Source organism: Colletotrichum godetiae, assembly GCF_030913485.1.
Source record: "Colletotrichum godetiae strain CBS 193.32 chromosome Unknown BDP55scaffold_5, whole genome shotgun sequence".
Lineage (NCBI taxonomy): Eukaryota > Fungi > Ascomycota > Sordariomycetes > Glomerellales > Glomerellaceae > Colletotrichum > Colletotrichum godetiae.
This window is the reverse complement of record NW_026851253.1, coordinates 352,371-376,990: the sequence shown is the minus strand read 5'-3', so window position 1 is coordinate 376,990 and position 24,620 is coordinate 352,371. Positions and strand designations below refer to the sequence as shown.

General features: G+C 52.2%; 8 protein-coding genes across 8 annotated transcripts; 2 read left to right on the top strand and 6 right to left on the bottom strand.

Annotated features, from left to right (window-relative positions):
* Positions 1–179: 179 nt before the first annotated feature.
* On the bottom strand, positions 180–3,000 carry BDP55DRAFT_648195 (NPL4 family protein). The gene is made up of 4 exons (XM_060573833.1): positions 2,613–3,000; positions 2,435–2,559; positions 897–2,385; positions 180–849 (listed from the first exon to the last, which is right to left on the bottom strand). Exons 1-4 carry the CDS (start codon positions 2,694–2,696, stop codon positions 583–585), a joined length of 1,965 nt encoding a protein of 654 aa, XP_060434402.1. The 5' UTR covers positions 2,697–3,000; the 3' UTR covers positions 180–582.
* Positions 3,001–3,668: 668 nt separating this feature from the next.
* Positions 3,669–4,538, top strand: BDP55DRAFT_627407 (pre protein translocase subunit Sec66; the record flags this gene model as incomplete). Its single annotated transcript, XM_060571753.1, has 3 exons — positions 3,669–3,774; positions 3,873–4,177; positions 4,248–4,538. The coding sequence occupies 3 exons, from the start codon at positions 3,669–3,671 to the stop codon at positions 4,536–4,538; spliced, it is 702 nt and encodes a 233-aa protein (XP_060434401.1).
* Positions 4,539–4,888: 350 nt separating this feature from the next.
* Positions 4,889–5,798, bottom strand: BDP55DRAFT_304017 (uncharacterized protein). The gene is made up of 2 exons (XM_060566647.1): positions 5,192–5,798; positions 4,889–5,108 (listed from the first exon to the last, which is right to left on the bottom strand). The coding sequence occupies exons 1-2, from the start codon at positions 5,518–5,520 to the stop codon at positions 4,985–4,987; spliced, it is 453 nt and encodes a 150-aa protein (XP_060434400.1). The 5' UTR covers positions 5,521–5,798; the 3' UTR covers positions 4,889–4,984.
* Positions 5,799–7,498: 1,700 nt separating this feature from the next.
* On the bottom strand, positions 7,499–9,939 carry BDP55DRAFT_690541 (origin recognition complex subunit; the record flags this gene model as incomplete). Its single annotated transcript, XM_060576873.1, has 7 exons — positions 7,499–8,638; positions 8,688–8,961; positions 9,015–9,154; positions 9,209–9,437; positions 9,487–9,560; positions 9,617–9,832; positions 9,889–9,939. 7 exons carry the CDS (start codon positions 9,937–9,939, stop codon positions 7,499–7,501), a joined length of 2,124 nt encoding a protein of 707 aa, XP_060434399.1.
* An 824-nt stretch (positions 9,940–10,763) lies between these two features.
* On the bottom strand, positions 10,764–12,928 carry BDP55DRAFT_627404 (uncharacterized protein; the record flags this gene model as incomplete). Its single annotated transcript, XM_060571752.1, has 6 exons — positions 10,764–10,805; positions 10,858–11,391; positions 11,424–11,669; positions 11,721–12,072; positions 12,143–12,635; positions 12,724–12,928. 6 exons carry the CDS (start codon positions 12,926–12,928, stop codon positions 10,764–10,766), a joined length of 1,872 nt encoding a protein of 623 aa, XP_060434398.1.
* Positions 12,929–13,782: 854 nt separating this feature from the next.
* BDP55DRAFT_724309 (Sec63 Brl domain-containing protein) lies at positions 13,783–20,457 on the bottom strand (the record flags this gene model as incomplete). The annotated part of the gene is made up of 2 exons (XM_060578880.1): positions 13,783–14,314; positions 14,372–20,457. 2 exons carry the CDS (start codon positions 20,455–20,457, stop codon positions 13,783–13,785), a joined length of 6,618 nt encoding a protein of 2,205 aa, XP_060434397.1.
* A 449-nt stretch (positions 20,458–20,906) lies between these two features.
* BDP55DRAFT_303910 (uncharacterized protein) lies at positions 20,907–22,744 on the top strand. Its single transcript, XM_060566646.1, has one exon. The coding sequence runs from the start codon at positions 21,054–21,056 to the stop codon at positions 22,596–22,598; it is 1,545 nt and encodes a 514-aa protein (XP_060434396.1). The 5' UTR covers positions 20,907–21,053; the 3' UTR covers positions 22,599–22,744.
* On the bottom strand, positions 22,699–24,019 carry BDP55DRAFT_543085 (replication factor C; the record flags this gene model as incomplete). Its single annotated transcript, XM_060568380.1, has 4 exons — positions 22,699–22,869; positions 22,923–23,705; positions 23,754–23,832; positions 23,904–24,019. The coding sequence occupies 4 exons, from the start codon at positions 24,017–24,019 to the stop codon at positions 22,699–22,701; spliced, it is 1,149 nt and encodes a 382-aa protein (XP_060434395.1).
* Between the last annotated feature and the right edge of the window lie 601 nt (positions 24,020–24,620).

The window sequence follows — 24,620 nt, the reverse complement described above, 5'->3', positions numbered from 1 at the left end:
GGTGGATTAAAAAAATTAAGGAACTTTGTTTTTAGTTTACCCCCCTTTTTTTTTTAGTTGAAAAAAGAACTTGTTCAAAACAAACTTCACTGTTGAATGTAACTCCCATGCGCATGCTGTATCCTCACCTTGAAACTGATTCTGGGCAACTACCGTGAAATGAGACCGAGTGTGCGCTGGGCTTTTTAATCATCAATAACTTGTAGACGCCATGGAGCCATGCTGATCAAGCATTTGAACATCGGGTTAGAAAACCAGGCTGCTTGATTTGGGTTTCCTATTTGAACCCAGACCCCTCCAATCCGGAGTAACTGTTAACTAAGGTACATGTGCCTTGCGTCGCTTTCATCTGCCCAAGGGCCATTTCTGCCTCCTATGCCGATATATGCTTCCTTGATCCCCAAACACCAGGCCAGCCACCCTTGGCCACTCGCATGAGCATGCATTCCCAACCCTTTCCCGTCTATAGCCCTCAAAAGTCTTGATAAAGCCTTATTCCAAGGATCCACATCGTCGCTTGATGACATCCAATTGCGTCAAATATGCGGAGTCACAGAGCACATCTCACGATAATTGCTCTGCTTACCGAGGTGGGCGACGCTCGTTCAGCCTGAAGGCAGCAAATCGTTTAGCAAGGGGTTCTTCTGTGGTCCTGGATTGGCGCCCAGATGGATCATGCAGTTCACTGGAAGTGGGATGGCCCTCGGACTGCCGTGGGCGCTTGGGGATTCGCTCACCGGTCGATTGCAGGATCGCCTGCAAAGTCCTCCAGCCCTCGGTAGATCGCAGCTGGTAGTTGTCAGCCAGGTCATGTTGCGATGCAACTCGGCACAACAGCGATTCTTCGTCCTAGGATATGTAAGTAAGGAGCTTCCAATGCAAAGTGACCAACACACCTTGGAAAGAATGCCCATCTGGCGAATGAAGGTGAGCAAGTGGAAATTGGACATTTCCAAGCCACCCTCAGCGGGCTTCTGACCGCCCGAGAACTTGAGGATCCTAGCGGCCGCAGAGTGTTCTTGACTTTCGCCCATGTACTCGCGGTTCTCGATGGGGAAACCTAGTTGGGTGAAAGTAGGCTTGGACTCATCCGGGAATCCGTGTGTCAAAGTCACGAAGAGATACTCCACGGGGAAGGAAGGCTTTGCGTTCTCCTGTACGTTGGCACCGTACTCGTTGATCCGACGGTAGAAAACTTCGGGGATATATCTTGTTCGGCTCGTGGATCCGTCGTCTTCCTCTTCCTCTTGTACCAGCATCACGTTGGGATCAGCTGAGGGTTCGATAATATCGGCGCGGACCATCTCCACAGCGTCATTAGAAGCTTGGTATGATGAGATCGAGATCTCTCCCGAGTCGTTACCCGAGATGATGCAAGTGACGAAGTTGGATCCAAACTTGCCGCTATCGCTCCACTTGGTGGGCTTCGGGTGCTGAGCCTGTAAACGTGAGATGAAGCAGATTTCCTGCGAGGCCAGGAAGTACGAATCAGCGTGTCTCTTGCAGACGACTGATCCGTCGCCTGCTCCAGCGTCCAGAAGGTCAGTAAAAATAACGCCGACCTGCTGTAGCCCACAGAGCTTTGCGACCTCATCAACATCCTTCTGGTTGTCCCACGCATTCAACGATACTCCATCCACCTCATCGACCTGGGGCGGTTCGTAAATGGCCTCGACGACGGCCTTGATACCGAGGGGTACAACCTCATACTCTGTGTACCGGCCGTACAAGATGCCCAGTCTTTGACCTCCCGTCTTTCTCCAAGCGTCGATGAATGTGTCGATAATAGCAGGCGACGAGAATTCCACGTGGTCAACCATGCGGAATGGCTGCGGCTGTAAGGTGATGGCGCTCGGCTGGCACTTGGTGCAGATACCTTCGGGCCACTGAGGATGGCCCGAAGGACAGTCACGCTTGACTCTGAAGTAAGGCTCCACAAGAGGTGGAATGTAAGAGCTTCCAAGTTCAGGCCTGTTCGTGGCGGAGTTGATCTTCCGCAGATGCGAGTGGAACGATAGGTATTTGATCTTCTTCTCGTCCAGGTACTTCGCGTTGAACGGATCCAGAGGCATGCAGTAGTCGCACATGCCCTTCGGTCCATGCCGGCACATCTTGTGGTCGCGACCTCTCGGAATCTTGCCATCCATCTTGTCTAACCGATCATCTAGTGGGTGCTGCCTGACAACGTCCCAGGGGTTCTTGATTTTCTCGGACGGCGACGTCACGGACGGAGGATCGATCGGCAGGTTGTCGGTCGGCAGAATGGGCTTGCCGTTGAGTCGGTTTGAAGATGCCAGAAGGTGAGAGGATGCTTCAGTGCCGTTGGCATCACCATTGGCTTGACCATCTTTAAGCTTGTAGTTTATGAAGATGAGATCGCCATGCCTGCAAAGATTAGTATTGTACTCGTGCTAGAGGTTAGACGCTGGCTTACTTCAGCCCGATCTGTCCAACCTTGAAAGAGGCGATCTCGACCAAGTTCTTAGCATCGCCGCCTGTAGGTGCATTTGAAAGGGTTATAGAGTTCGGGTCGACGGTCTCTGGAAGGTTCGGAATCAACTAGAACAGTCAGGCAGGCCTTGCACAGCTTGTAGAATGGAATACTCTCATACCAGCTTGCCGAGGTGTCCGAATGTGTCGTTTGCGTCTATATTCAGACGACTTGTGCCATCAGGCCCTCGAAGTCTCAGAAGCATCTTAGGCGGCGAAGTTGGAAGTGATGGAAATGGAAGGTGCGATCGATGTCGAAGAAAGGTCGGGGGTATAAGGATTAAATAAGAAAATCTATAGAAACGTTTTCAGCGTAGAGCACACATGCCCTTGCACACGTCGTTTTGAAGCCGGTGCGTGAAAAAAAAATGAAAAAAAAAAAGACGTTGTAGCAGAGTGAGGGAGTGGAAAGAAGGCTCGAGTTTGTGGGAGCTTTTGCTTTTGTCGTTGCTTAGTGGGATGAAATGGGTTCGTGAGAGCTCCGGTGCGTACCACTTGGCCAACCTAAAGGTGAATCGCTGCAGCTTGCAACAGCGTCATCAAAGGTGGTGCCTTATTATGGGGCCGGTAAAACGACGGAGGGGAGGGGTTGCACGTTCCTTCAGCGGCCCCTGGCATAGCCCATTCACCACCCAGCACTTGCCAGCAGCCTGCAGGGGCAGTTGGAGACGGGCCTTGCTAGGGTGGCTTGGGAGGCAAGTCGCGACCGGACAAGCAGCAGCCACACTTGCCCTGGAGGTCTCTTTGTACCCTTGTACCCAGTTCAGGAAACTGCCGCTTTATCAGCTGCTTTCGTCGAGCATGCAAAAGGGCCATGGAAAAGGGAAGATATACTCATTTTGTGGATTTTCCGAACGTAAAACTTCTCTTTAATTCATTCTATTATCAGTTCGAAATCAATCAAAATCTTCTGATCATTAGTCGGGCCTGAAAATCCAAGGTGCAAGGGCTCAGGTCGAGCTGGTAGTAAAGCAGCGGGACAGCCTTTGACTTAGAGTGGGCAGCCCAAAAAAAAGTGTCCAGTGCGACCGGCAAGCTGTCCTGTCACTTTGGTACAGTACTGGACACGCTTCATCAACACCAACGACAAATCGCCTGCAACCACAAATTCCTTGTCCTTCGTTCATCCTCTTTACTTTCCTACCACGATCCTTACGAGCGCACAATAAATCGCAGCCATGTTCGATGTTGACTGGATGAGCCTTGTGCTCCCTTTCGCCTACCTTACGGTCCTCGGCGGCGTCTTCATGACCTTTTCCACGATTTACAGAAAGCGCAAAGCCAGTAAGTCCTACCCATCTCTTTCGCACCAAAGCAGTCCGCGATGCCAACAGTCGCTCGAAAGAACGAGAATACTGACCAAGACTCTTTCATTGCTACAGCTCAGAGCGCCAATCTTGCTCCTTGGTTCGGCCCCCATCTGCAGCGCAACATCTACCTGTCGCTGCTGCACCTCGAATCTCCGGAAGAGGGCGCCGAGAAGACCCCTAAGATCCCCTCCACCGTCATCAAAGCCGCCCTCCTCCGCCGCGCCGTTGAGGATATCCACCGTTTGGTCCAAATACGTTCCGCCAAGCAGGCCTGCAGCACGTTGCTGCAGCGGGGAAGCGTCGGCGATGATCTGTGGCAGCGCTTCCAGCGTGCAGAGAAGGAGATGGAGGATGAGCTGCGCGACGTCGTGATGGAGGTCCGTACACCTGCTACAGAACCTGGTACTCTGGTCAAACGAGAAGAGTGTGCACTAACATAATACCCAGGCCAACGCCCTCGCCCCCAACTGGGGTCAGTCCATCTTCCAGTCCGCCAACGAGATTGCCGCGAACACCATCGTGCGCAACCGCCTCGAGGAGGTTCAAAACACTGTCGAGCAGGAGAAGGCGTGGTGGGATAAGCGCAGATCGACTATCCAGACCGAGTTCATGAAGGAGCTCGACGAGTCCGAGAAGAGCTCAACCGCCCCGCCTAGTGTTGACGGCGACGCCGTTCTCGTTGACTCTACCGCCTCTACCACCAGCACACCTTCCAAGAAGAAGAAGGGCAAGAAATAAGCGACACGCACCCGTTTCTTCTCTACAGTACCACGTCTCTACAGTACCACGAATTCACCCATTCACGCATCATGCGTTCATCGTCCCATCCTCATATCAATATGCGCCTCAGCGCCCCGCACCGTCCACATTGTCATTAGATACCTCATCCCCTCCCGGTGTATGGAAAAAGAGCATTCAACGGCTTCACGGTTTTTAGGCGTTCAGGGTCATAGTCGGCACGTTTTGCATCATGAATTGATTGAGACTCTCTAAATCATCTTGATTGGCCCTTCTTTTTTCCAGACGTGAGTCCAAAGGGCGTCTATTTCTATTCGGAAGAAAGCTGTGCCACCAACGCCAGAAAATGTGCTGTGATATCAACGCAATGCCATGCAAGAAAGCAAGAAGATCGAGAAAAAGGATGAACCCAAAACATCAAATGGCAACCCTCGTGGTCTCGAAGATCATGAGTACCAAGGCATCTTTCTTCTCAGAGCCTCATCATCCTCCGCTAATCTCGCCTGCCGCGCCTCCTCCATGATTTGCTCCTCAGTCTTGATGCGTATCCGAATGGGAGTCTCACAGCCTCTGTGACGCGCAATATGTTAGTCCAAGGTCCCAGTTATACACACATACAAGGCAGCCGGGATCCTTTCAAAAACAAAACTTACCTAAGACCGATAAACTTGCCAATCTTCCTGCGCTTCTCCTCGAGGGTGAGGCCCGACTGCCAAGTGATGGGGCACGGGTACTGTCCGGACCAGGGCGAGGGGCTGCGCTGGTGGTAGAAGCGCGCCAGATCGTCCAGCTGGTCCTCGGTGAGGAGCCAAAAGTTGAGCAGCGTCGCGGGGAAGGCCGGGTGGACGGCGCCCGTCGACATTTGGACGAGGGGGGCCAGCGGGAGACGCATCTGGCGCATCTTCTCCTGGAAGGCCGCGTTGCGGGACGCTCGTCGGTTGCCGATGCCGCCGCTGGTGGTGTGGTGGTGTCTGGTTGCCATCTTTTTCTGTTTCTCTTTTCCCCTTTGAGTTCTGTGGTTCCTCTTGCGCTCTCTCGAATCCCTTTTTATCCTCCTATCAAGCTCTTTCGGGATATGCGACTCGTCTTCAGAGATTGGCTTGTCTTAAATTCGATGACTCTGTGTGTTTTGCAAAAGAGTATTACGGATATCAAGGTACCGGCAGCACGATTCGATGGCAACGATCAGAAAAACAAAGTGGTTTTGTAGTAGTAATTAAGATGATGAGATGGTATCTCAGCAGAAAGAAAAGTGATGTGTAGAATGTTTTGAGAAATATAAAATGACGATCTCCGTGGGAACAGACTGTGGCGTATTTCAGCTTTGATGCCGTTCTCTCCTCGTCTTATTTTTGGTTTCTTTGAGTAGGAGATGGGAAAAAAGAGGCCCTGTGCTTTTAGAGAGTAGATCTATGCCTGCACAGACGGGAGAGTGAATTAGAAGAAGTAATGTGTGTTGGTGTAAAAAAAAAAAGTTGTTGACTCTATAGATTCTCGAGATAGATAGGAAACTTGTTAATGAAATCTGAAAGAGATCGATGGTGAAGCATCTACATACCGAGGAGCGGAAGACTGCCTCTCTTGTATGTTCGCGAGCAAACCGAACCCAAAGGGACGAGACCCGGCCACTAGCCGATTTGACCTTCCCACACGCCGTTCCCCTTTTTCCTCGATATGCTTTTTCTTTGATCCGGAATAGCAACCTTGATCAGAGACAAAAACAACGAGAACAAACACCCCCCCCCCAAAGGAGGAAAGATGATGGATCAATGGGGACCAGAAGCAGCTGGAACAGCAGAAAGAGGGTCAACCAAGGACGGGAAAGAAACCGTCACAACGAGAAAATCAAGACCACTTTCCTCGCTTTGCTCCACCAAAGGCGACCCGACCAACTGGGACCCGAAGTCAAAACGAGGAAAATGGTGGAAAGGGGGCTGCGGCAGGACGACTAATACGTCAGGCGAGACACGACTGCTTTGTCCGTTGACGGCCAGAGTTTGCCATTCTGGGTAAGGTCAGGCGCGGTTGTAAGCGGCGTTTACTTTCTCCTGGGCTTATAGGAAAATAAGCCCCCCTAACCAGACTGCCGGTTCTCTCTCTCTCTCTCGCTCGCTCTATTCGGACTTACAAGTCCAGGCGGTTTTGGTGGTTTGACTCTTCTTTATCAGCATGAGACATGGCGGAGGGCGGGGGAGAAGAGGGTCGGGTAAGTGACAGCTCGACAGGGGGTGGGATGGAGAGAGACACCAGAGACGGAAAGGAAGAAGGGTGGTGGGCTACCTACGCGCACTTCTCGTTGCGTACTGAAATGTCTGAGAAATTCCAGTCCGGCCGGCCTAGAAACGAGTCGCGTGCCGGCCGCAACAAGAAGCCAGCTCCGCCCCGAATATGGAGGTTCCGAGACAAGATCCGCCCATTCCACCCATTTTCCTCCTCGCCATACTTCCTCTACCCACTCTCCTCCCCTTCCTCCTCCCACTCTGTCACACTCCATAGTCATTTTTGCCCAGCCAGAGACCGGTAAATCGGATAGCCGTGCTCTCAGCGGATCTGCGGAGGGAGCGTGGATTTGTGAAGGGGTGGCTGAGCAGTCGGTTCCGTGGTGGTCCGGACGACTAATAGACAAAGAAGTCAACGTACAATGGCCTTGTTCGAGGTTTATTGAAGACAAGGACAGACACGAAGAATATTTTTCTCGACCCTAAAGAGACCAAGTCAATGACAAATTTTGTTCAAAGAGACACCCTTCAACACCTCCAAATTAGGTTCAGGATCCGTCTGCTTGATCATGCGAAAAGTGGTCTGTAAAGGTAAAGAATCAATTTTGCCTGCTGATACTGAACAATCAACAACATCCCCAACCCCGTAACATCTCTCCTGGAACTACGCGTCTGACGTGCAATATGACACCACGGCCTCGTTTCATATTTCCAGGCCGTCGTCGACAAGCCTTTCAGCTCCTACAGCCACTTGAGCTTGGCGATGTGGTCCGTCTTCTTCCTGCTCATCTTGACAAAGCCGAGTGCTTTTAGCTCCGCCAGGCCCCGGTAAAAAGACACCAGCGCCCCCCGCTCATCGGCATTCCCTTCGCCGTCCGTATCACCGGAAACCATGGCGTAGAAGGCGGACCACAGATCTGCGACGTTGATGAGGTTACCCGTCTCCAAATACAAATGATACAGCAGCGACGTGACGAGCATCGTTATCGAGATGCCTTCGTCGGTGCTGCAACACGAACACGCGAGGTAGTCTTGCGGTCGCTTCAGGCTCCGCTCAAAGACATCCTGGGGTCGAGGGACGAAAACGTCGCGGTACGGTGTCTTGGAATCGTAGAGCCATGTCTCGTGCAGGAAAATTTCTGCGGCCGGCTCGCAGTGTATGACGTCTTGGAATATTTTCGCGACACGGTCCACGATTCTGGTAAAGGCTTTATCGTCTTCGGAAAGGGCCGCCGAATCGTGGCTGAGCTGCACCTTTTGCGCAACAACGGTGGTGCGAAGGACTCGGCTGTGACCACTGTAGGCGCTCCGCAAGGTGCTACCGTCCTCTTTGGCCCTGCCGAGCAGCTCCTTTGAGTCGCGGAGAAGGCTGTCTACAAGAGAAGGGAGGTCCCCGGCGTCGGACTCCCATCCGGTGAGACACAGCTGGGCATCTCCGCTGGCCACGGCGTCTTGAACACGTTGCAGCATCGAGACAAAGTCATCCGGTTGCATCCGCTTGATGCTTTCGACAATGTCCCAGCCCTCGGACGAAGGGAAAATTCCCTCGGCCACCGCTTTCATGTACATCGAGGAGAAGTCATCTTGAACGACTCCTGTTGCCTGGACGAGCTTGAGCGAGCGGAGAAGGCGGGTGACCCATTCCCGTTTTTTGTCTGGAATGTCGAAAATCTTTTCGCGCAGCATGTCATCGTCCTCCAACAAAGACCTCGCTAATCTCAGATCCTTCGCTTCAACGGCCTTTTCAACCTCGCGCCGAAATGAAGGGAGCGACCGGATCGACTCGATGTGTTCGTCCTGGACAAGTTCGCTATTCATTTCATCGTCCTCCACAGCAAAGACGCTCAACGGATTTGCATAAAAGTGACACATGTATGCATACTAAGACTGTCAGCCCGGCCACTGTAGCGTATGACTTCAGAAGTCTTACCTTGAATGATGCGATAAACGACTGAATGCTGGCGACCTGATCTTGCTGTCTTTCCACGAAACTCTGCAGTAAATTTTCTCCCAACGTCAGGGCAGCATCCGATCCCGCAATAGTCGGCTTGAAGATCTGCTCCAAAATTGCTCCAGTTTGTACAACATCGAACTGAGCACCGTAAAGATGTTGGCACGCGGATTTGAGTAATCGCGCCTGCAATAATTCTACCGATGTTGCGATGCCGAATAAGAGCGTGAAAGGGATCTTGAACCGCCAGGAGCTAGTTTCAAGATGTCAATAATGATCCTGAAGTCTGTTGTGATAGCGACTCACTTGAAGAGTATGATCAAATCAGAGAGCAGAGCACTGTCAAATCCTTCGCTATCCTGGAACGAGACAAATATGTGGTCGCATTTCTGCGCCGTTGAGAATGCGTACAGACCCTCGAGGTCATAATTCAGATACTTCCGGCCCTGTCGTTCGTGAGCTTCTCGTCGCATCGTTCAAGCTGAAGGAAGAAAACTCACATCTTGTCCGGATGTAGTTTCCACGTCCTCGTCATTTAGAGATCCCCGAGATGTGGCATCCTCAATGATCTTCTTGAGGGCAGCCTTTAGATTAGACGCCTCTGATGACTTGAGTCTAACAAACTTGCTCCGCGTGTTATCCTCAAGTGTTTCAGATAACTGCTCAAACAACAGGTCCTGAGATGAGATGTTCGGGCCGGTGATGATGAAGGCAGTAGGGATTTTTGTCCTGCAATGCTATTAGTAGTGCAAGTCAACCCCACGTCGTGCACACTGACTGTAAACCAGACTGATCACGAATGAAAGCAGTCACTTGATCTAGAGTGGCGGAGTTGGCATCACGCAGTTTCTCCTTTCAATTTCGTAGTCAGCGTATGACTCTAGTTTTAGACATGATGCTCTACTTACCTGGGCCTTGGATTCGAGATGATCCCAGCTTGTTTGGAATTGCTTCTCACGGAGCGCCACGCACTCGGGCAATTCCTCGCCATTCAATAAAGGCACAAATGACGAAGAGGTTGCGATATTCGCTTTTTCGACGACAGCCTTGTTGGACAAACGGCGCCGTTTGGCGGGTCGATCCACTCTAGCTTCTTCACCAGGAGGCCGGAAGATGAAGGCAGCCTGTGGACAGATGTCAGTCAGCATCAGCCGCGAAACTAAGGAGCAGAATCACTCGCCTGATGATCCTCCTGCCTGAATTGAGGTTCTTGGTCTTCTTCAGCACTCATTTTGCGGGTTATCATGAACGGTTTGCGGCGAGGAGATGTGTCGTTGAAATGGAGGTCGCGCTTTTCTGACTCGCACGCGTCGCCTACATCTTCAAAGCACGGACATTCACAGTCTTATTGATTTTAAGCACTGTGTATCATCGGGCAAACCCGCCGACAAATACAGTGTGTATCAAAATTAGGGATACTCACGTCTCCAAGGTGACATCTCACTGACATGGCATATTTGGATGCCTCAAAGCTGGCAGATGATAGTGCTTCGGTGTGCAAGCACTTCTTTGTGGGATTTCCATATAAATGACATTAAACCAATTCTCCTAGGCCGTGTTAAACTAGTGACTACCAGTCCTCTCGCCCTCCTAACATCGCAAACCATTGACATGAGGTGAGTTTCATTCTACCTCAAAATTTTGAGGCTGTTGCCATCCTACACCTCCATCATCATAACCTAAACAAGCGGTCGCCGCAGGCAATGCGAGCATCCGTGGATACCAAGACTGTCCTTTCTGAGCTGGATTCCTCTCCCTGGGGGGCGCCTTCACCCCTTTGTACAATGAACCCGCTTCGCTGGACGAAGACGATGCATGCCGTCTGAGATCGGCACTGCCGCATTTGCTTGTCGTCTAATGATTCCCAGCTACACCGCTTAGAAACACGGGAACAAGTAATTTTACACCGAAACCAAGTTAAAATCGCTTTTGCGATTTGAGAGAAACCGTATACGCCAGGAAACGCAAGAGCCCAGGCCCAAATGGCCCGAGACGCCCACAGTCGGCTGGGCCATGTCTTTACTTTCGAGATTTTCGGGAACGTGATCGGGTGCCTTAAGCCTTAGCCTCATCCGTTTCCGGGGCCGCAGATGCCTCCTACGAATTTGGTTAGTTCATGTCACAATGTTCATGAGACACTTCCACATACCTTCTCACTAGGCTCTTCAGCAGGCTTCTCGGCCTCTTCGGGCTTTTCTTCTGCCTTTTCAGGCTCCTCGGACTTCTTGGCACTTGCCTCCTTTTCGGCCTGCTTCTCAGATTCCTCAGACTTTTCAGCTTCCTTGCTCTCCTCTTTAGCACCGTTAGGAGCAGCAGAAGTCTCCTTCTTCTCCTCCGTCTTTCCAGAGGTGCCATTTACACCGTTGGTGGGAGCCGGAGTTGCGGACGCAGCGGGCGCGGCAGCTGCATCGCCACCGCTGAGAATCTTGGTCCACTTGTCGAGGAGCGTCTGCGAACGGCTCTTGAAGTTGAACTCCTCTTCCTTAGGAATAGAATCAAGCTTCAGGATAGCCTTGAGGACCTTGTTGATCTTGGTCGCCCGGATAATCGAGACCTCAAGGTCTGGGAAGCTCTCAAGCTTAGTAATGTAGTCTGACATCATCTTCATCTCTTCCTCCTTGGGCTCTTGATCTCTGGTGAGCAAGCCCTTCTGAAGTTTGTGGCGCAAGAAGAGAACCTCCTTCTGTCGTGTGTGTTAGCATAGGGGCCGAGAACCATGTCATCATCTTTACTTGCCTCCTTGCGTTGGTGCTTCTCTTCAGCGGTAAGTTCAGGCTCCTTGGGTACTTCCTTCTCCGCCTTCTTCTCGGCGCCATCCTTCTTTGATGATTTGGACTTCGCAGGCTTAGCGGCTGACTCTTTAGCCGACTTTGGTGTAGCTGTTCCGTTCGTCGTCTTAGGAGTTGAGGATATGTTCAGCTTGATCTTGGGCTTCTTAGCAGAATCAGTCCGTGCCGGAGTCTGTAGGAAGTCAGATTTGGGACGAGGTCTGCCATGCCTTCAGATACTTACGCTGATAGCTTCTTCGTCGGCCTTTCTCTTCTTGGACTTGATTTTCTCCTTGGGTTCGGGGATCTCCTCTTCCTCATCCGCGGCGTCAGCCATGTCGATATCATCGTCCGAAATGACTGCAGGAGTCTTCTTCTTGTTCTTCTTCGCGGCCTCTCTGGCATCCTTAGCGGCCTGCTTTTGAGCCAGTTCATCTTGGTATTTCTGAAGCTCGTCCTTGTAGTAATCAAGCGGGTGTTGCTCAATGGCGAGCTCGAAAGCATCACGTAGCTCGACCTTCTTGACTTTGTCGGTGAGGAGCTCGGTCGCCTTTTCGGAGTTCAGCTCCTGGAGAGCAGAGTTTGGTACCCAACCGCTTAACGAATATGAGTTAGCATCGAAATTCTTTTGATCGGGTCGGGAACTTGCGTCATCAATTGACTTACAATTCGTTGGTCCGGAGGTACATGACGGGGAATGTGCGGTCATTTTGGCGCTTGCCACCATCGGCAAAGTCTTCGCGATACGTGCCGTCGGCACGCTTCGCCGTGACGGGACGGCTCTTGAGCAGGGTCTCGGGGAGCATTTCCTCGTCGCAGACAATGACGGGCCATTGAGGGTATCCCTTAAGCTTGACGAGGAAGTGGTCGCCAGGTTGCGCATTGGTGTTGAAGAACTTCGCCTTGGATGCCTTCTTGCTAAGCTTCTTGCCCTTGTGTTCCGGAATACCGGACGATCTCCGACGCGACTTGGACTTGTCAGCTGTCACATCAGCAGCGTCCGCGTCGGCAGCAGGCGCTTGCTCAGCATCATCGGCAACGGGGTCAGATGCCTCCTTCGTCTCAGCTCCATCTGTCGCGTCCTTCATCTCGACGTCCGCGTCCTCGTCCTTGGATGGTTCGTCTGTCTTGCCGGATGATTCCGCTTCCTTGGTCTCAGCTGTTGTCAAGCAATGCGTCAGCAAGATGGCCAATTGAATATCCAAGTGCTGGTGCTGAAGATGGGTTGCGACAGGGAGAAGACTTACAATCCTGATTCTTGGAGTCCTCCTTCTGCGCCTCCTCGGTGGTCTCCTTGGCAGCTGCCTCAGACTCGGATGGTTTCGCGTCGCTGGCAGCAGTCGCGGGCGCCTCAGAAGCTTCAGCAGCATGAGAGGTTCCCTCAACCTTCTTCTCCACCTCCTCAGTCGCGGCAGGCGCGGATTGACCGCTGGTAGTCGGCTCGTCAGACATGGTCGGCGATGTGGCGATAGCTTGGAAGCTGGGTTGCAAGGGTATGGATGGGGTAAATAGGCAAGTCGCGACGCCAAAGACTAATGGCGATGGATCAAAGGAAGAAACACGCGTCGTGATACGCGCGGTTCGTGATTTTTGTTGTCGCGATGATGGTAGGAGATAATCTGGCTGCAGGAAGGATGATGGGCGCGATTGGGAGCTCCCCGTGTTGTGGTGGCAGAAAAAGGCACTGGTCTGGAAAAAGATGAACGCAGAAACTCTTGGAGTTGGACGCGGATGATGGCGGAGACACGTGACCAGCGCTGATCCACCAAAGGACGAGTTAAATCGCGGAGTCTCAGTTGCGCGACGCCTGTGAGAGGAGCGTGGACGCGGCCCGGTCAATGCCCAGCCCACCGAACGTCCGCTGCCTCGACTCAGCCACGCTTCCTTCACTTCAATATCACTTTGACCCCTGTATAACGCCTCCTATATAGATGCACCACGACCAGGTACCATTGACTCTCGATGTTCATTGAAGAAAAAGAGATCAAAATGCGCCCTTGACTTTGATTGTGCCTTTCCCACTTGAGATGGGTTATCAATCATGACCATTCACCAGGTTCCTATGCCGCCTTGGCCGCTGAGGCACCACCGCAACCACTGTCACACCGCACACTGTCTGCGCAACCGGACTTCAGGCCACTCAACCCTGTCGAAAGAGGACAAGAACCACCTGTAGATGATTGCTGACAAGGGCGAAGAACCGAGTGTGACCAAAATTGTCTATTACCTCCAACTCCTCTCTCGATCGATATAGTACACATTGCGATATTGTACGGACGAGATGGTTCTGCCATCTGCCGAGCCGTCTATTCCTCGTCCTCTTCCTCGTCGCTGTCGTCCACGTCCATACCCTCCGCAGCCGTAATGGAAAATTCGCGCTCTTGATCCAATCCGACGTAGCTGTCGCTCATTAGGAACAGCTTCAGGTCGTGCTTACCAGCTGATGGCACCGTAAACTCAACCTTGACCTTGAGCTCACGTCCGATCGTGACACGCTTGATGGCAAGCAAGTTCTTCGTCGTCTGCTCCCCAACCACAAGCCACCAGTTCTCCAACTTCTTGGCTGGGTAGAACGGCGCGTGCACAGTCGGGTCAAACTCTTCATCCTCCTCCACTTGTCGTTGAATTTGCACACTAAGATACGCAGGCTCATTGGCTCTGATATCGTCCTCATCCAAGACACTCTGTTCAAGCTCAATGTCGGGGTACTTGTCATTGGTGAAGGCGGCAGCCTCACCCAGCTGCTTCTGCGAGAGGCCGAGACGCTTGACCAACTTGGCGTAATCCGGGTTCTCTTCGGGGTTCATGGCTTCCATGAAGTCGAAAATATCCTTTACACTGAGAGAGGGTTCGACGTTAGCTTTGCAGATCAACACTGAATAAAGTGGTACATACCCAAATTCGTTCGCCACCTTCACAACCTCAGGTGTAAAGTGAGGAATCTGCTTCAAGGGGCTATCGCGATCCCACATTGCCTGCACAACCATCTGCGACATTTCCATGGCGTTCATGGCGTTGATGTGACCGTCAGACGAGAGAATATCGACCGTTGCACTCAGTAGGCTGAGGACCTTGGAAATGATGACTTCTTGATCCTTGGCCAAATCAATCGGCAGCTGCATTCGCGAGAAATGTGCTTGCAGAAGGACAAAGGCTTTGAAATGCGCCGAGTCGTACACAGGCTCTGCCATCTTAACGGGAATACGGTCATAGATCCGGCGGAGGATGCCTTCCTCGTGCCTCCTGATCTGGATGGCTTCGAATTCAGTAGCCGATGTGATGATTTCCAGGACGCCCTTGAGCTTGGTCTTGGCGCCCAGAGACAAGAGGAACGTCTGCATAGTGATGTAAGAGATGTTGTAGTATGCCGCAATCATGGCCGCGTTCTGCGGCGCGACTGAGCCGTCGTCTTCGTCAAGCTCAATGATCTTGGAGTCGCTCAGCTCCTGCAGGGTGGTCTGGATAAGGTCAGACATGTAGTCACTGAGACCATCCTGAGTAGTGCTGGTCAAGCTGTAGAAGCTGGGATTAGCCAGGAGACGTCTGTAAAAGTAGGTGAACGTCGTCCAGTTGATAGCATCGTCTCCAGACTCAATCATCTTCGTGCTAATTTCGGTGACAAAGGCATCGTGAAGGTAGTTGTGAAGGTGTGACTCGACAGGCAGAGCCTCGTTCAAGAACTTCTTGTAAAATTCTCTCTTCGCTGACGGAAGCATGAGAACACCTCGGCCTCTGCCGTCCTTCGAAGGTCGGAGTGCCTTGCCGAACATGTGCAAGACTTCGCTCAGGGAATAATCGACATAGCGATGCTCACGGCCCTCGAAGTATTGCGTGCCCATGACAATGACAAGGTGAGCAGTACTGTTGAGCTCCCAGCAAACGTCACGGGAAGCAACAAGCACTTGAATAGCTCCGTGCTCGTACAAGTGCTTGACGATGCGCTTGTCACTCTGACTCAAAGCCTCGTGGTAGTATCCCACGCCGTGAGAAAGAGACTCGGCGAGCGCTTCCTCGGAGATGCGATCAAGAAGGGGGCGCATCTGCTCAACCTCAGCGTGTAGGAAACGATCTTCGTCATCGTCCATGAAGGCGGCTGTCAGCAGATCACGCGTGGTCGCTCGTGTTTGCTTCCGACTCGGCACGAACACAATAGAGGGCTTGTCAGCGGACATCTGGGTGATGGCCAAGTATGTCGGCTTCGCCATGGACAGCATAAGCGAAGGGAAATGAGGGTTGGTGTAAGACTGGATGTGGAGTTCGAGGGGTACGGGGCGGACGTGCGGGCTGAAGTTGTAAATATCGTGCTTCTTCGCGTCAATCCACTCGCCAAGGTCGCGGGCATTAGCAAGGGAAACACCAAGCGCGATGATTCTCATCGGCAGCTCAGTTTGGGTTCGGATGTAGTGCATTCGCGAAATGATGATTTCGTAGACATATCCCATGTTGTTGCCGAGCAGATGAACCTCGTCTGCGATGAAGAGCTCGACAGTGGAAACGTTCTTTCTGCGCTTCCACTGGCGGGACAGCACATCCCACTGGGTAGGAGTCGCAAGAATCAGGTCGCTGCGCTCTAAAATCTTCAAGTCGGTAGTGGTTTCTCCCGTGAGCTTCTCGATGGTCTTTCCGCCCCGGAGACCGCCAAGTCTCTTCTGCCAGTCGTCAAGGCGTGAGTCGATCAGCTCTGGGAACGGAGCAATGTAGACTGCACGTCCAGCATCTGCTTTTGACCAGTGTCGCAGCAGAGAAAACTCTGCACATACTGTCTTGCCACTTCCCGTCGGCGCACCCACGAACACGTTCTGATCGGTGTTGTATAGCGAATTGAAGGTTTGCGTCTGGATGCGGTTGAAGTGGTCCCAGTCAGGGTACAACTTGGCATACTCCTTGGCCTTCAGGGCCACTACAGGCAAAGGCTGAAGCTCAAGAAGCTCGGTGTGAGGAGGGAACCTCTCGGGAAGGATCAGCTTGTGGAATGATACGGGCAACCTCGTTTCAGAATGCATCCAGCGATCAGAGACAACTGAGATGAAGTAGTTCGGGGGCATTGGCTCCGTGATAGGCACGGTGAAGTCGACAATGTGCTCGTTCGACTCGGACTCGGCGTACTCCTTGCGCAACAAGAATTGGTCACTGAAGAGGATATCCTCTCCATCACAATCCTCGACAAAGATCCAGAAACTTTCCGCCGGGCCGTGAATCTCGACATCCCATTCAAAGTTGGGTGCAATGCTCAGCTCGACTCGAAGCATCGATCTTGTCAATGGCTGAACTTGAGCCTGAACCTCGACCCTGGGGAATTTGGCGACCAAGCCGCAGACAGTTCTGCCTGCCTTGGGCATGCCAAGCAGTTCTCCCATCCGAGGGGGGTCAAGGTCAAAGTAGTTGCTCCAAGACACTTCGATTCTCTCCGACTTCTGCACGATGTCTCTGGGACAGTTGGGGAATTGACGAAGTGGAGACATGGTTGGCCACATGCGCTTCTCTGCCATCTTGCAAAGATCCAAGGCGGTCTTAGCCACAGACGCCCATCCCTTCTTCATGGTGATTTCGAAGATGGCTCGGAGAATACGACCAGCAGATTGAGTAACGTAGACCATGTCAGCCATAAGGGCGAGACCATCCAACTTGAGTCGTGAGATGTAGGCTTGCAGCAACACATTAATCTTCGCGTGAGGCTCTTCGATGCTCTCCTTGACTGGGATAGGAACTCTGCCCAGCAACTTGGCAAGCTCAAGCTTTTCATCCTGGCGGACAGGGATGTACTTGAACTCTGCACTCAGGGAAAAGACTCTGAACAGCTCAATGGTCGTGATCGAGGGCTGAATCAGGTTGTTGTAAGTCTCCATAGAGCCGTGTGTGATATAGTAGTGAGAAGCGATGCGGCCCAACTCCGTTGACTGGAGCTTACCGGTCTTCTCATCGTACTTGATAAGATTTGACTTCCTCAATACTGAAGCAGCGGAATGAATCAGATCGACTCGTTTTTGTTCCAGAGCCTCATCGTCTTCGTACTCCGCACCAACTTGGTAGAGGCCGGGTGAACGTAGCATACGGACGAACAAGTAGGTGTAGCCAAGCCATTCGACACCCTCGTCTCTACTGCGGACATTGCCCAGTACAATCTCAGCATTCAGGTTGTCCACGAGCTTGCTGACGAACTGACTCTCGATTGGTAATTGCTGGTTGAGGAGTGACAAGTAGTACTGTATCTCGTTCTGAGTTGTGATAATGATGCCCTCGCCGTATGTGTCGTATTGTGGACGACCGGCACGGCCAAGCATCTGCAGGACGTCTTGAGGGCTGAGCTCAACCCAACTACCCTTCTCTGGAGAGTACACTGAAGTGCCTTTGATAATGACGGTATGCGCTGGCAAGTTGACACCCCAGGCAAGTGTCGCAGTACAGACAAGGACTTGAATAGCACCGCGGGCGAAAAGGTCCTCAACATCCGTACGATCGATACGATTCATACCAGCATGGTGAATACCGAAACCGTAAGGCAGGATGTCCTTGAGATCCTTGTCGGTGGCTTGACTGGCCGCTTCGTTGAGAACCTCGCGACTTCCTGCATCATGACGAAGAATCTGGTTGATAGTATCCATCTCCAGAGCCTTGTCGCGAATGTAGCGTGCAGTCTTGGCAGTCTCCTTCCTTGAATGGACGAAAATGAGCATTTGGTTTCCCTTCGCTCCTACATGCTCGATGACCTTGTTGTACGTGACATCGTTCATAGTTTTCAGCTGCTTGATGGCCTTGCGATCCGTGACGCCAATGAATTCCTGGCGCAAGGGGCAAGGACGGAAACTGCCGTCGAAATGGAAGAGACCAGTGCTGATGTCCACACGCAAGAAGCTGGCAACATCCTTGTAGTTTGGCAGTGTTGCAGACAAGCCAACCAGACGGACGGGCTCGCCAGTTTGCTCAGTCTTTCTGATGGTTCTGCTGACGATGCTCTCCAGAACAGGTCCGCGGTCGTCGTGGAGCAAATGGATCTCGTCGATGATAATCAAGCGCACTAGGTTCGTGTAGGAGAGATCGGTAGCCTTTCTCGTAATGACGTCCCACTTCTCGGGAGTAGTGACAATAATCTGGGTCTCGGCGATTTGCGCCTTGGTAAGCTGCCGGTCACCAGTCAACTCAGAGACCTTGACGCCATATGGCTCAAGTCGTTTTCCAAAGTTGCCAACTTGTTCCTGTACCAACGCCTTCAAGGGCGCAATGTACACGATTTTGAAGTTGTCCAGCTCGATGTCGCCAGTCTCAGGATTTCGGTTCTTGCCGATCTCTCGAAGGATGGTAAGCATCGCTACGTTCGTCTTTCCACTACCAGTGGGGGCACAGATGAGCATGTTGCCATCGTCACCGAAGGCTGTTGGATAACACTTTGACTGGATCTTGTTGAGAGATTTGGTGGTACCGAAGGGCAGGCGGGACCATTCTGGCATTTCAGTAATGGGAACGAGTGTGTCGCTGGCATCGCTGCGCTTCTTGGGTGGGGGGACGTGGATTTCCTCGTACCCCTTGAAAGTTCGTTTCGTCGAGCCCTCTGGCAACCTGACCTTGGGGTTGCTCATCAGGTGGTTGCCCTGGTCAAATACCAAGTTCTCCAGGTTGATGAGCTTGCGGGGTTGCAAACCACCCACCAATCCTTGAGGTCGGTCGTCTTCTGCGGGAGGAGCATTTGTGAGTGATGATGGGGCGTCAAGGTCCATTTTGATTTCCATTTTGCGTCCCTTTTGGTCATCGCCCTTCTTTCCAAACTTCTCGTTGAGGATCCACTGGAGACCTTCCGAAGCCATTTCGCGCTCCACCGCAGCTCGCTGTTCGTCCGTCTCAGCCCTTGAATGACGAGTGAGCCAAACCACCTTTTCCCTGTTCTCGATAAGGAGTTGTACTAGTTCGTGATGCTCGTAGTCGAAGAGCTCCATGAGGTCGTTTTCGATCTCTCTAAGTGACTTGTCCTCTCCACCCTGCTCATCAGGTTCGCCGGAAAGAATGCGCAATGCGTCGGTGGTCTTGTCGTGTTGTTCGTGGGAATCGGCATACAGCTTTCCAATCTGTCGCTGCAGCCAGAATGCATCGATATCTCGAGCAGAGACACTCTTTGCCTGCTTTGATTCCTGTGCTTGCTTCCGAGGGGCTGAATCAATGACCATGGCATCGTCTTCCATGTCCATCGCATCGTTCGCGTCTTTGGCAGGTTGGTCCTCGTCCTCATCCGCATCCTCGTCCTCAGAGGACTCTTCCCTGACTTCATTCACAATGCCTCCTTCTTCATCATCGGAATCTTCGAAAACGACTGCGACACCCTGTCTTTCGTCTAATGCAGCTCCGTCGGCATCGTCTGCATTGTCGTCCATGTCTTCGTCCTCGTCTTGCGCATCGTAGTCTGTGACCTTCTTTCCGAGATTCACGAGCTCGTTGAATTCCTTGGCGCTCATTGAAACACCCAAAAGATCATCGATTTCCCTCTTTTTCTCTGTGTCTTTCAAGTCGTCGTCCTTCAGAAACTCCAAAGTCACGTCGGCGGCGCTGATGACGGCAGTTTGGGGGACATCACCGAGATTGTCGGAAACGATCTTCAGTATCAATTCGAACGTCGCGCGTGTTGCCGGTGTGCGCGGGCGGTATCGGATGCCCTCGACGAATAGGTCGCCAGTTCCCAGGACACCAGCGCCTCTCGGTTGTGCCTTTTCGCCCTTCTTCTTCTTCTGCTCACGCGCGAGTACGTCCTCGCCCTCCTGTAAGCTACCACGTTCCACGCCGGTGAGACCAGTCGACTTCTTTTGTTTCGGTGCGGTTTCGCGAGCGACGCGAGCTCCCATGTCACGAATACTCAGCTTTCCAGCGAGAGACTCGGGATCGCCTGTGGCCTCATCATTTCGTCTTGAAACAAAACGACGGTCCGCCTGGAGGACCAGGTTGGACATGGCCGAGTACTTGTACTGAGACACATCGCGGTGTTGGTCCTGGTTCGACATTTTGGCGATGGATTGGAGGGTATTGTGTAGTCTCGTTTGCGCCCGATGATCGAATTCGTGCAGGAGCTTGTCGATCGACAGCAGCGAGCGGCTCGCGCCGTGTCTTTGTTCCTTTTATAACGCCGTGTTGACCTTGAAAATGATGATTCGTCCAATATTACAGTATCGATTTGGTATGTTCCCGAAGTTCAAGTGACTCAATGAGAAAAGTATCGCGATGTGGCTAAGGTGGGCGGAGGCGTGTAATAGATGTCTCGACGCCTGTCGCGCGGAACAAATTTCATCTGCTGGTTGCAATGGCAAAACCCAGGAGACGGCGCTAAGCGGTAAACGCGCTAGCGGCACTCCAGCTCAGGCAGCTAGCTGCACGTGACGTCGTGGCGCCGACCTGTCACCGCATCGACACAGGGTGGAGAAGCGACGCCCGGGAAATCCACACCACCCCTGAACCACTGAGCTGTGTAAATCACAGCACCAGCAATCATCAACATTAACACGCGCAAGGAAGAATTGAGGCCAAAATTCGATCCGGCGGAATCATCCTTCGTTGGCGCGACTGAAAATTCTCTATGGCTTAGCCTCGGGCATTCGGCGACATGGATCCAGTTCCCAAATACATTCAGAAGGTTCAGGCATCACTTGAACCTTACGTCAAACCACGGGAGCAGGTAGCATACATCCGGCGCGTCTTGGCCCTTCATCTTCAGGCCTGCCGTCAACCAGGGCCGATTCAAGAACCATTGTCTCTTGTTGATGCTTCTCGCAGGGTGAGGCCAACGAATGAGGTTAGAGGCCTACAGAAGGAGTATCTCAAAGCTTTGAATGCGAACCTCAAGGCTCGCAATGAGTACGAAATCACTCGAGATACAGCCGTAACGGCAGCCCCGTCGCAGCCAAAGGCTGTCGACCCCAGGGACCAGATTGAGCAACATGTGGCCCTCGTCAAATTACGGCAGAAGCAACAGCGATTGTTGACGGTTCAGAAGTACTTGGATCTACTGGGACGCCAGCCGGCAGCATCACCAGACTTTCTCGACCTCGAAGATGTTTTCAGGAAGTCCATGTCTTTACCAGAGGTTCCAAAAGAGGTTGTGAACGGCTTCTCTGTCAGCGCCAGTACAACGAAGACGAACTTGGGAGGTCTGGCTGATCAGCTCGAAAAAGTCGTGCTGAGAGCCAAACTGCTGCTCCAACGTGAAGAGCAACTCCTCAACGGTGTTCGACAAAACACAGCATCCCTGGCAGGCCAAGTCAGTGACGAGGCAAAGGCGCATGCTTTGGATGCTACTCGGGCTGAGTTAATCAACTGGATCGAGACGGAGCTCAGTAAGGCTTCAGGGGAAGCAGACGACCGGGCAAATGGTTATAACGGGCATATTGAACAGGCCACTATCGACGAGCATCTGGGCGGAATCAAGAGCAAGTACAACAAATACGTAGCTGCGAGGAAAGTACTACTCAGTATCGTCTCAGAGCAGACACAGCCAATCCTGAAGCCTGGTGGCGAAACCTCATCAACAGCTGGTCCAAGCCAGTCCTTTTCCCCAGCACCCACTGCTCACCTTCTGCTGCCTTACCTGGAGAAGCTTCTCTCACTTTCTCGAGAACAAAAGGGGATGATCACCCAAAAGTCGCATATTCACACTGTTCTGGCCAAGCAGGCGAGAGAGACTCGACAGACGCTGGATCATCTCGCCGAAGAAAGCCAGCTTCTTCCAGGGCATCCCATGCCCGGAGCGGGCAGACCCAAGTCAGGGTTTGGAGAGGACTTCTCCACGGCTATGGCCGAGAAGCCAGTACCGTCAGACCGAGTCAAGCCATGGGTGTTCGCGGCGGACTCAGCCAAGATTGCAACATTGGAGGTTGTTGCAGAGAAGATCGAGGAAGGCCAGGTCGCACTGGAAGGCTCTACAACGGCGCTTCAGGAAGTTGACAGGCTTCTTGGTCACGAGCCGAAAAAGGCCGAGATAGAGGCGGGAGACACGACGGAGGAAGATATATGGTTGACGCAAGGGTCGGAAAAGCCGGGGATGAGGCAGCACATCAGACATCAGAGTAAGGGATCCACGGTTAAGCACGACGATATCTGGTCTGTCATTGATGGGAAGCTTGGTCTCATTGGTCATGAAGATCATATTTGATGGGTCTCTACAGTTGTTACATACCCCTCATAGATCGGATTTTTTGCCATTGTCAACGCCTCTAATTGCCAAACCAGACGCCGCTTAATCCGAGGACTGATTAGTTGCCACGGCCACTCATAACCCCCGATATCCTCAAGGCCAGATCAAGGATAGACAAGTGCTCGTCCGCGCCATCCACAAGTCTTTTGTCAACCTCGGAAAAGATGAGGACAATCTTGTTCTTTTGTACGTCTGGAATTGTCTCGTCAAAAACGAGTGCTTGGTAGAGCTGGAAATCTGTCAGCATTGTCACGGGCTTTCAAGAATCAGGGGGTAGCTTACCTGAGTAACAACCTGTCCGGCACTCCAGCCATCTGCCACCATGTCCTCGACCACCTTGGCCACCCCTGCGTATGTGTCGCCAGCGCCGTGTGGGCGGATGGCGGAGATTAATGTGTCGATGGTCTTGTCAGGAATGACGCCAGCGATATCTTCAATGATCTTCACCGTGACGGGCTTCTTGTCGACATCCATTGCATCACTGCCGGCAGCATCTTTCTCGCCCGCGCCCACTAGCCGCGCAGCACTCTGTAAGAATGTGATGGCCTTTCGCAGGTCACCCTCACTACACTTGATAAGGGCGTCCACTGCGCCATCCTCCAGCTGTACGCCCTCGTTCTCTGAGATATCCTCTAATCTTTTCTTTGTGTTGGTCTGGTCTAAGCTCTTGAAGCGGAACTTGCTGCAACGACTAGCAAGAGGATCGATGATTCGCGTGACGTAGTTGCAGATCAAACAAAACCGCGTGATCTTGCTGTATGTCTCCATGGTGCGGCGCAGAGCACTCTGTGCGTCTTGTGTCATGGAATCAGCCTCGTCCAAGATGATAATCTTGAAAGGAGGGCAAGAGTATCTCTTCTTGTATTCGTTCGTCGGATTCGTCAACTGCATGCGAGCAAAGTCCTTCACCTTCTCTCGGACGATGGAGATTCCACGCTCGTCGGAAGCGTTGAGCTCGAGTACGCGCGATTTGATCATCTCAGGGCCGTAGAGTTCTTTAGCCAAAGCCAGTACTGTAGATGTCTTTCCTGTTCCTGGTGGACCGTAGAAGAGCATGTGCGGCAACTGTATATCGGGTCAACAACATCTCAATGCATCAGCGAGCAGTCGTACGTTGGAGGCTTGCAGCGTTCTCTGCAAAACCGTGACGGTGTGGTCTTGTGCTGTGACATCGCTTAGAGTCTTGGGACGGCTATCGGTGCACGTCAGTATGGAAGCTTCAATTGCGCACGACTTCTGGGACTCCATGATGGAAAGACGAACTATTTCTCGACCCACGGCTGTGCTCGTGGCGGCTGCACAGATTTCTCTTGCTTCTGAGTCGACGTGCCATTTGCAGCGGCGGCCTTCCTGGCCTTGAGGTCGAAAAAGCTCGCCATGTGCGATTGATGTCTATCTCGATCAAATTGTTGTCGCTGGAGGTCGTGTGATCTTGTCGTCTTCAATTATTCGTTGCTCTTCTGTGTACCTGAGGTATGTGGCGGTGGTGACGACCGAAGAAAATCAATTAAACTAGCAAACGCGCTGCCCAGTCGATCTGACGCGTGTTGGAGCTTTCTCGGCGGACAGGGGTGTAAATCCACCGCGTCGAGAGAACCCCGCGACCGTTCCACTTTCGAGGTACCCTCGGAACCTTACATGAGATACGTACCGAAAGCTGTCTGAACCGGGATAATCACTCTAACCTTGAAGCTACCTACCTATTTTACTCCCATCAAGCGATGGTACGTGTGAGCATCACAACTTTGACCCTACTCGACATCTCTACATGAGAAAACTGGCTTGACTTCATTTCATGCGCCCACTTTCTTCATTCAATCAAAGCAGATCGTTGGGCTAGAAAATGAAGATTATGGAGGTTAGGACGGATAGGTAGACATGGAGGTTTCCTGTCAATCATACGGGAAGTAGGTAAGCTGGTCATCGCATTACCGTTTTCCCAACCATTAGGATCCAGATACTTTGATAGCACAGCGGAAT